Source organism: Gracilinanus agilis, chromosome 3, assembly GCF_016433145.1.
Source record: "Gracilinanus agilis isolate LMUSP501 chromosome 3, AgileGrace, whole genome shotgun sequence".
NCBI lineage: Eukaryota > Metazoa > Chordata > Mammalia > Didelphimorphia > Didelphidae > Gracilinanus > Gracilinanus agilis.
This window is the reverse complement of record NC_058132.1, coordinates 559,046,371-559,061,607: the sequence shown is the minus strand read 5'-3', so window position 1 is coordinate 559,061,607 and position 15,237 is coordinate 559,046,371. Positions and strand designations below refer to the sequence as shown.

General features: G+C 35.8%; 1 protein-coding gene across 4 annotated transcripts in view; it reads right to left on the bottom strand.

Moving 5' to 3' along the window:
* TBC1D4 (TBC1 domain family member 4) overlaps nt 1-15,237 on the bottom strand; it is a 204,898-nt gene that overhangs the window by 22,354 nt on the left and 167,307 nt on the right. For 3 of the 4 annotated variants that reach the window (XM_044670591.1, XM_044670592.1, XM_044670594.1), the window contains 2 exons: nt 3,635-3,795; nt 730-939 (listed from right to left, as the gene is read on the bottom strand). In XM_044670591.1, the coding sequence (XP_044526526.1) occupies nt 730-939; nt 3,635-3,795 (371 nt within the window). Of the gene's footprint in view, nt 1-140; nt 144-729; nt 940-3,634; nt 3,796-15,237 lie in introns of all 4 variants that reach the window. The other variant, XM_044670593.1, reaches the window with a different exon arrangement.

The following is a 15,237-nucleotide window of genomic DNA, read 5'->3' as shown; positions in this document are numbered from 1 at the left end:
TTATCCCCATTTTACAGAAGAAGAAACTGAAGCTAGCTGAGGTTGGGACTTAACCAGAGTCACATAGACACCTTAAGGTTTTTGAGGCAGGATTTAAACTCATCTTCCTTATTCCAAGCCCAACACTCTATCCATTAAACCTTCTAGATGCTTCTATAAATCAACAGAGAGAGCTAACAGAGAGGAACAGAAAAGGTATAAAGCATTAATAAAGATAAGAGTGACAAAGTGCTTCCATGTTACTTTTTCTTAATGAAAGAATTATCACAAATACCACAAAGAGAGGAATTTCCAATACATGGTAGGAAGCTAATGCCTTTACATTATACCTATAAAAGGCATCTTTAGGACTCAGACTAATTCTACCTAGTTGTTTTAATAAATCCAATAACATAAGACTCATATTTAAACGGTTTGCCTCAAAATTAAATTTATTTTGCATCCTGCTTAAAATCATTAAAAGTTAAATTAGACTTAAGAATACATGGGTGCTACTTTTTTTACCTTTTGATGCCTTAAGTTCTCTACTTAAAATAACCATATCACAATTCAAGCACCAAATTGTACTATAAATTATCTCAAGCCATACTTTTCTTAACTATTGAATATCCAATAAAAATACATCACTGAAAAAAATCAGTAAATCTATTCAAAGAGACTGTGCAAATGACATCCTTAAAATTACAGCAGACAGTATGGTCTCTGGCTCTAGTCCTCTGAGTGGCTAACCTTCCAGTTTCTGGTTTTCTTTTTCCATTCGAAGCAACAAAATCTGTTGGTGGATCGCTTTTTTCCACAAACTCCGCAGTTCTTCAGATTTTCTTCTCCCTCCAACCTTCTCTGGTTCATCCTCACCAGGCAAGAACAAAACAAGAGGGTCTTCTTCCATGGTTGGGGCAAGAGGAGACAAAGGAAGTAGCTCGTTTCTGTCGAGTCCATCTATAAAGAAATAAAATAGTGACATACACTTCTTATTAGCAAAGTGCATTACAGAATTTTTCCTCCCTACTGTTGGGGGATTCTCTCATGTACCACAAGTGGGTGTTTTCAGAAAAGCTGCCTTACTTCTCTGGTGACATTTCAAAATGTTATTTGAATCAATGACTTAGGTAAACTGACTGAATTCCCCTGCTATACTTCCTTCTTTGAGTGAAACAAAAGCACACATAACTGGACCACTTCCTCTTTATGCACAGTGTCTTCTTTCATAATACCTTCCAGATAGGTGTTTCCAACTAAATTAGCTTTCTCCTGATAGCACAGTATTTCTGCAGTAAATCTATTTATGACACTGCAAGAAATAACACATCCCTTAGGGTTTAAATTGTTATTTTTAAATATTATTTAAGATTTCTTCTTCTTAAATCCACTCTCAGAACTAAGGAGGTCAACTACAAATGTTAGCCAGTCCATCGACACACCATATATTAAGTACCTGGCTACTTGCCAGGCACTGTACTAAATGTTAGGGATACAAACTCCTCCAGGAGTTCACATTCGAATGGAGAAGACACACTGTGGATGTATTATGTACTACAAGCTACAGACATTGTAAAGAGCAGGTGATTTCAGAGGCAGGCGGGAAGAGTGGAGGAAGCCAAAAAGGGCCTCCTAGAAAATGGCATTTGGGCTGAGTCCTGAGGAAAGCCAGGGCAGCCAGGGGCACAGGGAAGACAGACCTGAAGCAGGAGGCAGATAGCTGGGAGATGGGGCTTCATGTGCAAGAAACACCAAGTGGGTCAGTGCCACTGTCTCAAAGAAGATCTAAGCAGAACAAAGTACAAGAAAGCTGGAAGGGTAAGACACCAAATGGGATTTTATATTTGTTCCTTAAAAAAACAGGGAGCCCTTGGGATTTCCTGGAGGCTGGGGGCTTAAGGGAAGGGGAGTAACATATGGTCAGAAAGCTTTAAGAAAATCTTTAATCTTTTAATAAACAATGTAGTAAACTTGAAAAATGCAACAAAACACATCTGCCCCCAATCATATCTTCAGGACTGCTGGGCCTTTCCATCTGCCTTGCAGCTGAGTAGTCTTTATGAAGGGTCTTCCCCTCAGCTAGGGGTGAGCTCTTTCAGAACAGGGACTGTCTCACTAATTCATCATTTGATTTAAAGTCAGGTAGACTCCTATACAGCCAGTGAATTTAGGTATTTTAATGTCTCACCTCCATGATCAGATGATCAAGTGCTTGAAGTCTATTTCCCAAGGCCCTAGCATAAGTCAGTGCATCCTGAGTTCATAATAAATATTTGTTAATGATGTAATTACAAAATGGGATCATATAGACCACAAGCTTTTAATTTTCTTCAGCTTATAAAAGCATCAAAAGTGAAAGTAAATCTTCTACTCTGCATAAAGAATCCATCAATCAAAAGCCACACTCCACAGAACTGCTAAAGTGATATTCTTTTTTTTTAACCCTTATCTTCCATTTTAAAATCAATACTGTGTATTGGTTTCAAGGCAGAAGAGTGGTAAAGGCTAAGCAAAGGAGGTTAAGTGGCCTGCTCAGAGTCACACTGCTAGAAAGTATCTGAGGCCAGATTTGAATCCAGGACTTCCCATCTCTAGCCCTCTCTCTCAATCCACTGAGGCACTCAACTGTCCCAACAAAAGTGACACTCTTTATAGCACAAGTCTGATCTTACATGCTCCCCTGATCAAAGACCTCTTATGGCTCCCTACTGCCACAAACACCGAATAGAAACTTCTTTGTTTGGTAGTTAAAGCTCTTCACCTAATGGCTCCAGATTACCCTTCCAGACTTATTCCATATTAATCCCCTTCACACAGTTGAATACAACCAAACTTTAATTTTTTCTATCTCTCACACAAATCAGTCATACAACATGAATTTATTGAGTACCTAGGAAGGTAGGAGATATCAAAACAGAGTGAAAGAATACACCCCAGAAGTCTACATTCTCATAAGGGAACCCACATTCCTTTGCCTACCTCTAGACCCTTTTACCCAGGCTGTCCTCCATGCAAGAAACATGGTCCCTCACAACCACTGCCATTTAGACTACCCAGTTCTCTTCAAGGAGGGGCCCAAGTTCCCCTTCCTACTTCTGATCACTCCAGCAGTTCTTACTTCTCCCCACAAAACAATCTGTATTTATTTTTTATATATCTGGAATCTATTCATGTGTATATATTGCTTCATTTTTTCCTTTGTATCCTATACAATGTTTAAGCAGCTAAGATATTACTATTTCCACAGAGAGAAGTACAAAGAAACCATAAAGCAAAACTAAAAAATTAATTTGCAAAGCTATATGAAGCAAAATAAAAAAAATTAAACAGGGCATTCAGTCTCTAAACAGGATAGCCTTGTCTCATTTTTTTAATCAACTTTTACAAAATTCCCCATAATTTAGGCCTGCCCAATGACACCCACTAGCATTTCTAAGTCCCAGTGATAACACTACTAGGATAAAAAAAAAGTGATTTTTTCCAGAGAAGGAAATATGACAAAGAACCCCTATATTTTATTCTCTCCATTATACTTGACTACTCCTAACATATAGAGCTAGAAAAGATTTTAAAGAAACCTCTTTTTATATCAAAATTTTAATTTTCTCTCATCAAGAATAATGCTCAGAAGAAATTCTCATAATATCATACAAACCTTGATGCTGCATTGCTGAGGGGGATTTGTTCATAGGTGAAGCTACACGAAGGAAAATGCGCTGCCTCCAAGAGACACGTCGAGGAGTGATAGGGATTCCTCCAACATTTAGGGAGTCACTGCTACAGGTCGATGAAGTCCTTTTCCTTCCCTCCCCATCACTATGGGAAACAAACATTCAGATCAGAAAAGTTCTTGAAACTGATCACTAAGGACTTTAAGCAAAATGGTAGCCCAAAAGTCATTCACAGTCTATATATGGCAGGCAAACAAAAATCTGGATATATAGAAGTCATAGGCAATATGGAGTGATGCACAGCCAGGGGTTGTCTTCCCTCTGCCCAAGGACCAAATAATATGATAAAAATAGCTGGCCAAACAATGAAGAGAATTAACTAGACCTGAGTAATAAGCTCAGTAATAAAAGGCTCATCTCTGTTTCTACTCATTCCAGAGAATCTATAAACCTCTTTTCTGTGTTCTAGGATGAGAAAAATATGTTTACAAATGGTTACCAATTCCTTGCCTTGTGAACCTCCGGAACATGAACAATTTAGCAAAGCAATTTGCTAACATATAAAAACAAATAGCAATTCCTCTAGTGTCAATAAGTCTGCAAATTAAGAGAAAGGTAAGGAGCTCACAGGACAATTTTCTTCCTCTATCCTTTCACCATATTATGTAAGGTGACTACAGTTATCATTGCCTCCTTGCCAATGACTGTTGACATCTCCAAGCTGCCAGTTGTCAGTAAAAGATAAGATAATCATACCAAATAATATTTAAAAGTGTTGATCAACCTTATACACTTCCCTGCACAAGAAAGATTATATATATATATATATATATATATATATATATATATATATGATCCGACCATTAAACAAACAATAAGATAGTGTAATGACCATTACTGGGAACAGAAAAATTGCCATCGTTTCTTTTTTGTTTTTAAAAGCCTTGTTCAATATGCCCAATATGAGACTCAGAAATTGAGGAACATGATAGATCAAAGCAATTCAATAATGAAGCCATAAAAGGCATTGATGGCACTCAACTCTAATTCTGATGACATGCTTTGATGCCTTGGTCACTGAAATCATAAGTCAAAAATCCATCAAAAGAAAAGAGGAGTTGCTGACATGTAGAATTTCATCCTTTTGTGTCCTAAGCAAATGTGAATCCCTGTTCAAAACCAAAGTTCAACAATATAGCAGGCATTTACTCTGCACCAACTATGTATATAAGAGACTAGTAATTAATTCTGGAGATGCTGTTTGGGGCCAACTTCATCAATTATGAGACACATATAGCTCTTAGAGTTTACACAAACAGCAAAAAGTGAAATATTATGCCGATGTCTGGATAAAATAATAGATAAAATATATTTATGAGAAAAAATTCATCTTTCCAAAACATGATAAAATTAATTTCTACTTCCACAACATTTCTTGCACACCTTCTCTCCACTCAAATAGTCACCCAACAGGGCTCAGGTTCACATCACCTATTGCCTATACTGCAGTTATGTGAAAATGCCTCCATAATCTTACTTTTCCCTCTCTAATCTTCAGTCTACATCCTTTCCTGCTGCCTAATAAAACATGTTTATATCTCCCTAATCCTTAAAATTCCTTGATACGTCCTACCATCCCTTTACATTATCATCATTTATTTCTCTTCCCTTAATCAACCCTGTGATAGTTAACATTTGACCCAATCATTTGAATAAAACTGTTCACTCCAAAATTACCAATGATCTTCTGTCAAAAATCACTGGTTTTTTCTCAGTCTTTTCTTTATAGGTAAAAGAATTTGATGCAGATGATTATCTTCTCTTCCTGATTACTATCTCCTCTCTTGGTTGCCATGGCACTGTTCTCTCCTGATTCTCCTTCTATTTGATCACTCCTCAGTCTCTTTTGCTGGACCATCATCCACATGATGGCCCACAACTATAGATATTCCAGGGCTCTATCCTGGGCCTTCCTGTTTTTTTGCCTCGACAATCTATCTCTCAATGATTTCATCAGCTCACATAGGTTTTACTGTAATTGCTAAGCAGAAGACCCCCAAACATATATACAAATAGGCTTGTTGCTATTGAGTTCTAATCCTGCATCAAGAATTACTCATTGAACATTTCAAACAAGATGTCTGCCTGTAGGCATCTCCAATTCAACATATCCAAAACATTATCTTTTTCCCCCAAATCCATTCTAGTTCCAAAATTTCACAATATTGTCAAAGGTATCAGAAATTCACAACTTTAGAATCATCCCCCCTCATTCTCCTTCATCCCACATATTCAACTAGTAACCACATCTCTGGAATACATTCCCTTTTCTCAGCTCACAAAATCACAACTGTATCTAAGCAATAGCAAGACCTTCCTAAATGTTTTCCTGCCTTAAATCTTTCCCGTCAATCCATTCCTTCCTGATCATAACATTCCCATGCTCAAACTTCAGTGATTCCCTATTATTTCTACAAGCAAATAGAAACTCCTTGGTCTGGCATTTAAGACCTTTCAAAACCTAGCCCCAACCTACTTTCAAGTCTTATTAATCATTACTCTTCTTAATACATTGCATGGTCAAGCTGGCCTTCTTAATCAATCAACAAATATTTATCAACCATTCACAAAACAACAGGCACTAGGCTGGGGACACAAAGCTAATAAGTGGCTGGGGTGGGTCTTCCTGCCTCTAAGCCCAGGACTTCACCACCTGATGTAAGATAATCTTAAGGATGAAAGCATTAGAAATGAGGGGGACAGATAAAGGTCTTCTTCAAATGGTCGAACTTGAACTGAAACATGAAGATTCAAAAGGCACAAAGAGAAGGGAAGAAAAGGCATGAAAAAAGGAGACAGAGAGTTGTGTGAGAGGAACAACAAGCAGGTCCATGTGGCTGACCTCTACAGGGGGAACAGAGAAAGAAGAAATGTGCAGAGACTAGGAAGATAGGAGGTTGAATACACTTGGTTGTGCAGAATTCAACTGAAAAGAAAGGAGTTTGCATGCGAGTCTAACAGTTACACGAAGCCGCTGGACTTCCATGGTCACATTTATACATATAGAAAGTCACCAGGATCAGGAGGACGCTTGGAAAGGCAAAAGACCAATCAGGAGGCTTCAAAAGGAGGTCAGGAAAGAGGGGTGAGGGCTTGAGCTGGGTGGTGGCTATGTGAGCAGAAAGAAGTGGGCTCATGGGAGAGGCCTTGTCAAAGAAGAATCAGTCAAAGTGGCATTGGAATGAAGACATGGGGTGAGAATGAGGAGTCTACATGAAAGCCGGGAAACTGAGTGCTGGAGTGGAGCTGGGGAGATTTTGGAGGGGGTTAGGTCTAGATGAGGGATGAATTTAAGGTAAGATGATTCCTCTTTTGAACGTCCAGTTTCAAGGCCACATCTCCATTCCACTAGATGTTTTTATCTTGATAAAAGTCATTTTTCCCCAGGCCCACAGTCACCATCTCTCACCTGAATCCTGACAATCTCCTTTAAAACAGTCTCTCTTCTCTGGCTTGTCTTCCTACAATACAATCTATTCTGCAAACAGCTGACAAAGCAGTTTTCCTGAATGGTAGGTCTGACCAGGTCACTCCCTACGCAATAACTCTAGTAGCTCCTTATTCCCTCCATGGATCAAATATAAAGGCCTGTGTTTGGGATTTAAAATTCTTCCTCACTGAGCTCCTTCAGACCTTCCTTCTTACATTTCAATTCTTTCCACATACCAGACCATACTGCTACCATTGGCCATTGTTATGGTTCCTCACACAGGCCTTCCATGTCCCTTTTTCACACTGTTAGATCAGCTCCTCTCCTTCCTCTCTTATTTTGCCTAGCTTTTTTCAAGGCTCAGTTCATATTCCACTTCCTGCAGGAAGCCTTCCCAGGTCCCCTCAGTTGCCAGTATTTTCTATTTTGGAAAGATTTTTCTACCTCCATGGTATACATTTTGAAGGCAATCTAATTACTTTTTTATCTCGCATGTTAGAATATAAGCTCCTTGACAATGAGGACTATTTTTGTCTTTGTTTCCTTGGTACCTAGAATAGTGCCTTATTATATTTACTCTTACTATGGAATAAATCCTTAATGAAAGCTTGTTGATTGATTGACATCATGAAAGCTTTTCACAGTCTGGATCCAACTTTTCTTTCTAGACATATTGCATAATTCTCCCTTTGGCAAATTCTAAATTCCAGCCATACTTGCCTATCAATCTGATATATCTCCTACCTCCATCCTTTACTCAGAGCATAATCTCCTTGAGAACAGGAACTATTTCAGCTTTGTATTGCAAAAGCATTGTACCTGTCACACAGTGTTTGCTGACTGACTAATCTATTCACAGAATGCATTCCCTCATACTCATCTCTTAGAATCCTTACCTTATTCCAAGCCTCAGTTCAGGAGTTACCTCTTAAGGGAAGCATTTCCTGATTCTCTGTATTGTTAGTGACACCCCTCTTAAAATTACTGTGCATGTACTGATTTGTTTACTTGTATCCCCCAAGAGAATAATAAGCTCTCACAGGCGGGGACTATTGGTCTTTTTTGGGTGCGTGTATTTCTGATACCACTATTGTTTTTATTTCTTTGATGCTTAGTGCCTGTTGCAGTATCTAGCATACAGCAATTGTTCAGTTCAGGGTGTTTCATTTAGGGTTTCTCATTTAGTTGTTTAGTTTAATGTTTTTAATAAACACCCGTTGAAGGAGCCTGAATAACTGTTTCTCTTTCCTCTATCAAAGTTCTACTTCAATGCTACAATATGTATGTAGGTAGCATAGGGCTGCCAAAAAGATTACACCAGGAGATATCAACTTCTATCCAGTTGTAAGAAGCTGAAAAACTTTAAGTGGTTAGTGACTGACTTTAAATCTGTGGTAAGAGGACCACCAGCCTAACTGTTCATTGGGGAATGTAGTTTTTTTGTTTTGTTTTTGTCAAAGGAATTCACAAAACACTCAGAGATTGTGATATGCATCACTGGACAGAAGATGCACACTGATGTAATTATATATTCTTAAGTAACTGATGTAAGTATGTTATTCTTCACTTCCTCTTTTAAGAGCACTAGTATTCTCCTTTTAGGGATTACTAAAGTTAACCTTTACTAGGCTGTTATGGTATAACTTAGGATCCAACACCCTAGTCTGAAAATACTGTACTATATTCTACACAATTTACAAAAGGGTCATGAAAAATATTTCCTGAGATGAACAGGTAAAATAGACAAAAAATTTCCTATTTGCCTAATTAACTATTGTGAGAGCAGAAAAGTATCAAGGTCATGCTTCTAAGAATCATTTACCCACTGAAAGTTATGAGAGTTTTCTATGTGTTTATTGTTTAATTCAACAACCATTAATTAAGACTTACTATAGGCAGAGCAGTGCATACTGGGAAGTTTGGTAACACATGGTTCATACCCTCATAAATCATACTGACTAAAGGAAGAGGAATAAACATATAAGTAAAATAGATAGTAATGATAGATGATAAGTGTATTTGAAGGTAATTATTAAAAGAAAAGATTAGGGAGTGCTTCAGGAAGGAGATGACATTTGAATTGGACCTTAAAAGATGGGGAGAAATTTGACGAGCAAAAGGGAGATGCAAAGGCATGTAGGAAAAAATTACAAAGTATGTTTGGAGATTAGAGTTTTTCAGTTTAGATTGGGCTTACAGTATGTAATGGAGAGAATGTAAGATGTTACAATGGTAGAGTCAACAGGTCTTGGTAATTAGATATGAGAAAGGAGGTAGAAGGCAGTCTAATTTATAGACAGGTCAGTCATTAGATAGATAGATAGATAGATAGATAGATAGATAGATAGATAGATAGATAGATAGATAGATAGATAGATAGATAGTGAATGTGGAAAATTAGGTAAATATTATGCCACTTGCTGAAACAGTGAAGTCTTGAGAGAGAAAGGCTAAGGAGAAAAAGATGAGCTTGGTTTTGGGATACATTAGCTTTGAGATGCTAATGCAATTATGTTCATAAAAATTTCTAGATGTGGGGCTAAAAATCATAAAAGAAGTAAGAGTCTGATAGCTTATATCACTTGCATAAAGGTAGTAATTGAAACTATTAAAAATGAACAAGACTGACAACGACAAAATTAAGAGAAAGGAGAGCAGAAACTCTGGGGAAAAAAATCTATTCTTGAAGTAAGGAACAAGATAAGAAACCAATAAAGGAGATATATGTGGGAATAATTAGAGAAGTAAGAAGAAAATCAGTAAAAGTACTGTCTCAAAGGCTAATGTACAGGAGGAGTTGATGTTAGACAAGAGTTTCAAGTGTTTCCCAAAAGTTGAAGATGAGAGGTTGAAGGCCTTTACTTTTTTTTTTTTTAATTTTAAACCCTTAACTTCTGTGCATTGACTCATAGGTGGAAGAGTGGCAATGGTAGGCAATGGGGGTCGAGTGACTTGCCCAGGGTCACACAGCTGGGAAGTGTCTGAGGCCGGATTTGAACCTAGGACCTCCTGTCTCTAGGCCTGGCTCTCAATCCACTGAGCTACCCAGCTGCCCCCTTTACTTTTAAATAAGAAATTAATAAGAGCCAAGAGGGAGCAGTTTCAATAAAACATTTTAGAATAGATATAAGGATACAGGAAATAATGATAAGCTTCTAGGCAAAGAATGTTAACATAGCAGCTAATGGTACACATAAGTGGAACCTAATAGGAACAAAGCTGATTATCAAGGAAAGAGCTGAAGTGAATGAGGTGAGAAAGTCTAGGAGAGTTCAGGATGGGTAATGAGATCATAATTCAGGGTAAAGACTAGATCTAGAAAAAGTGAGAAAATGAGAAATTGTGGTCAAAGAATGGAAATAAAAATTTCCAGTTCATGGAAGAGATTTAATTCTAAAAGCTGGTGAGATCTAAAGCGTGATCAAGTTTTTGCAAAGCTGAAGTATGAAAGAGAAGGAAAGGGAATAGAAAAAGGTATACACCTATGAAAATTCTACAACACATCTAGTATCATCAAAGGATAAGGTTTCGAGTAAAATATGAGAAATATTATGCAAATATTGGTTGAAAAGTTTTAGTTTTTTATAATGAGTCAGTGTTCCAAAGACCATACCAGAAGAGGATTAGAGATAGTCAAGCTTGATTCAGTTGATCAAAAAAAAAGCTGACTATTAAAAATAAAGATGAGAATTCAGAGAGAGGTAATAACAACAATAATATATTATTAGACATATTCTTTAACACATATTAACCATAGGTGTTTATATAGTACTTTAAAGTTTCCAAGTACTTTACATAAATTACATCCTTTACAACTCATAACAACACTGAGGTAGATGCTAAAAGCTTACTATGATCATTTTAAAAATTAGAAAACAGCAGTTCAGACATATTATGTGATTTTTCTGCCACAAAGAGGCAGAATTTGAACACTAGACTCCCTTACTCCTTATCTGACACTCATTCAGCACTACCTCTACCTCTCTTTAGGTTTGATCTTTAAGCCAAGACAATAAGACTGGAGGTAAATACAGAATTAGTATATTATAATATTGTATCTAGGGTAAACTTTAAGACTTTTTGTGTTTTCTTTCTTAATTTTTTTAGCAAACATATCTTCAAACTACTTAAAAACCAGAAGAAAAAACTTTCAATATGTACCAATTTAACAACTAAGCAAGATTTCAATAATAGTATATAAGCAGGGTAAAAGTGTAAACCATTTATTACAAATTTTAATGGCCAATAAACTAGGGGTGGTTGAATTAAAAGAATAAAGATCAATAGCTATTGAATCCATTCTATACAGCCTTAACTCAAATAAAAGTCAAGATGAGTTCATTCAAATGTTCAACAGAATCTTGGTATTCTAATAATACTTCAAAGCTCTTTCCAAGTCATCATTAATAATCTCTATATTGTTTGAAACTAATAAGATGACAGGTTAAACGGGGGGAAGGGGTTGTGCCTCAATGTCTATTAATCACACTTACAAAAACAAAACCTTTAGAAAAAAAATATCACAAAATAGGTAAATAAGCACATTTTTTCATTACCCAACATTTCATTATGGCTTATTTCTGAACACAAAAAAATTAAAGGAAATCAATGAACTAAATGTTTTCTTCTACTTTTAATACATCTTTTACACTGACAAGTAAATCAAACAAAAGTCTTGATATTTATCAGTTAGTTATAAGCCTACACTGGGAAGCTAATTCATTTTTTTAAACCCTTAATTAACTCTGTGTATTGGCTCCTTGGTGGAAGAGTGGTAAGGATGGGCAATGGGGGTCAAGTGACTTGCCCAGGGTCACACAGCTGGGAAGTGTCTGAGGCTGGATTTGAAGCTAATACATTTTAAAGCACTCTAATTAAAGAATCTGCATGAGGATTCAACGACTTTATTTTTTAAATTTACATCTTGAAGAATAATTTTATTTTCCTATGGAAATTAAAAATGCTTTTATAGCTTAAGACTGATCAGCATGTATTTTCTTCCAAAATTTTGGTTTCTTTACCATTTTATCATTTAGTAAATATGTATAACTTACTGCAGCAATTTGCTTTCATTTTGATATTTTATATTCAGTCCTTCAGCTCTCTGGCATCCTTGCTTCTAACATCACCAGGAGCACATATCCAAGGCAGCAATTTCAAGAATCAAAACCATGCGAATTACTCTTGATCCAATTGTGTTTATATTCAAATTCCTTCATTCCAACTGATCCAGGAATAGTTTACCATGAAAACTATTCATGCCAAAATATGAAGGGTATGGTTGGGGGTAAGGTTGGAATGTAGGGGAATGTTTTCCAAACCCTGATATTGATTTTCACTTTTCCTTTAATTCAATCGAACCAAGTCAGGAATTAGATATGAAAGATGGTTTATAAAAGACAAGAAAAAAACATCTGATTCCGGTACAGTTTAACACCCCTTTGGACACCTAAGGAGAATGAAGCTTAGCAGATTTACAAATAAAAATGTCTTTTCTCTCTGGCCTTTCTTCAAGTCTAATAAGAAAAATGATTGTAAATTCTTTGAGTTATTTATTTCCTGCTGTTCTTTTTTTTAATGCTGAGAGATCATTTAATGCAAATAATCTTGTTCCCCTTTCTTCTAGAGCAATATCATTTTAAAAGGGAAGCAATCAATCCATAAAAAGGACTAATGTGTTAACATGTCAGAATTTCCATATTAAGTGTTGAATAGCCAAAACAACTCATATCCACTGTTCCCACATATAAACACACACTCATCCTCCTCTATCAACTCTTCTCCTTTCCTTCTATTTCTAGTTTCCCAAAATGCATAACATTTTCCCCCCAGCAAAAATGCCTAGGGAAAACATTTTATGCTAGCAGCTTATCTCCCAGAAAGATATGAAAGTGAAAAACCAATCAAGAGAGTAAATAAAGTATGAAAAATCCTTCTTAGGATGAATTATAATAATATAATAGTTATCTATGAACTACAAATGCAGTCCTTCTGGACAGTCATCTAAAAAGGACAAAAAGAATCCCAGATTCTTACTCCCATCATGCAAAGTAGAGAAGACCCTTCTCTCGACAGCCAATCAATCAAAAGGAGTTTTTTCATACTATAAGTAGAATATGATCTAATTAAATTTCAAGATAAACTTAAATATATAATTGAGTAAAAAAGCAGAATATATAGTTGAGCTATTAATTTAATGTTAAATTATTTAAGCTATTAAATTTATTTAAGTTATTAAATTAATATGATCTGTCCTAAACAAAATATAAAACATGAACCTATCAGATTCAAGTTGGTTTTTTTACCACCCACTGGGAAGCAATGGTCACAGTGTCTTCAGTTCTATGAATTACTGGCACAACAATAGATTACACCAACTTTTTTTAAATCTGATGACCAATGACAGACTAAGAAATCTGCAGAGTACCACAAATCACATTATCACAGACAAGGTAGAAGTTCTGACATGACATACTACCAAAACTGGCTTGGCATGTTTTTGTGTTGTTCCCTGAAAATGGCTTAATATGCCATTTTTCTAAAAAGGAATTTATGGATATTAAAAAACATACCCAACCACAACTGAACACTTACTATAACAATCTTGATAGCAAAGAAAGATTAAATAAAAGTTGAAACTAAAACTAACCTTAAAAAGCACAACAGGTCAAAATTAAATCTATAAAATATAGGTGTCACTAAGTGTAATGAATGAAAAAGGAACTATTTACAAAAGATAAAGAGAAAGTATTTCTCTTTCAAAATGTTTTAAGAGAGGTTGTATCAATGTGATAAAATAAAAAATAAGACATTCTCAGAAGTAGGATGCAGAAATTCATTAAATTGTACATCATATGCCTAGGCTTTATCTTCATGCAGTTTTGCTATTCTTAAAAAAATCCTTTTCTGATTAAATAAGTATAGATTTGACCTGCTGTATGGACAACTGATATAAAGTGTAGATGTTAAATTAAGGCAATAGAACAATGAAAAAACATGAATACTACAAATAACCAAAGTAGTGAACTTCCTTTTCTAAACCCCAAACTAATTACAGATTTCTCAATTTGAGTAAGTAAAAGTGATAACAGCACAGTAAAACTGCTTATGTACCAATTTCTTACAACCAGAGGTCAAAAACTAGAATAAAATTGCAAAGTTAATTTTATTATGTCTTCAAAAATCATGTTTTTATAATATCTGATATCTAGGAAGTAATTCTGAGGTAGTACAGCTACAATTAAATCTATTACTGATTGGGGGCAGCTGGGTAGCTCAGTGGATTGAGAGTCAGGCCTAGAGATGGGAGGTCCTAGGTTCAAATCCGGCCTCAGACACTTCCCAGCTATGTGACCCTGGGCAAATCACTTGACCCCCATTGCCCACCCTTATCACTCTTCCACTTATGAGCCAATACACAGAAGTTAAGAGTTTTTTAAAAATCTATTACTGATTATGAACATTTATCCACAACACGTATGCAACTGTCAAGAGGAAATGAAGACATTTTCTTTTTGAGTTATCGAAGATGTGATCAAATTCTTAGATGATTAGTTAAACAAACCTGGTGAATAAGAAACCAAAATCCTGGCCTTACTTTTCTATAAAGCTATCTTACAAGGATCTTAAAGTCCTTAGTGGTTTCTAATGCACCAATGAGTACTGAAATGGTGAGAAATACTTTATTCATCTCACCTGATAATTAGTATAAAAATAAATGAAAAACAAATATCATGTTTTCTAGGTATGCTCCTTTTCAAGTAACTCTATAGTACTCATTATTTCCAATTGTGCCTTAAGCTCCACAAAAGAAGGCTTTTATTATCAATGATACCACATTTGGGCTAAAGGCCATAGTAGTTTTCTGGAAATGTCAACATGGAAAAGAGTAGAAACAGAGTTCTCATTATAACTGTCAAGACTCATAAAGCAAACTTCTTGGGAATAGAGAACACATCCCCTTAATTATATAACTCCCAGAGCACCCAAACCAGTGTCATGCACCCAACAGATACCCAACACATTTTAAAAAATAATAAAGATGGGAACATAAAAATTGAAAAAAAGCTATGAAGAGAAAGGGGAAATAATGACATT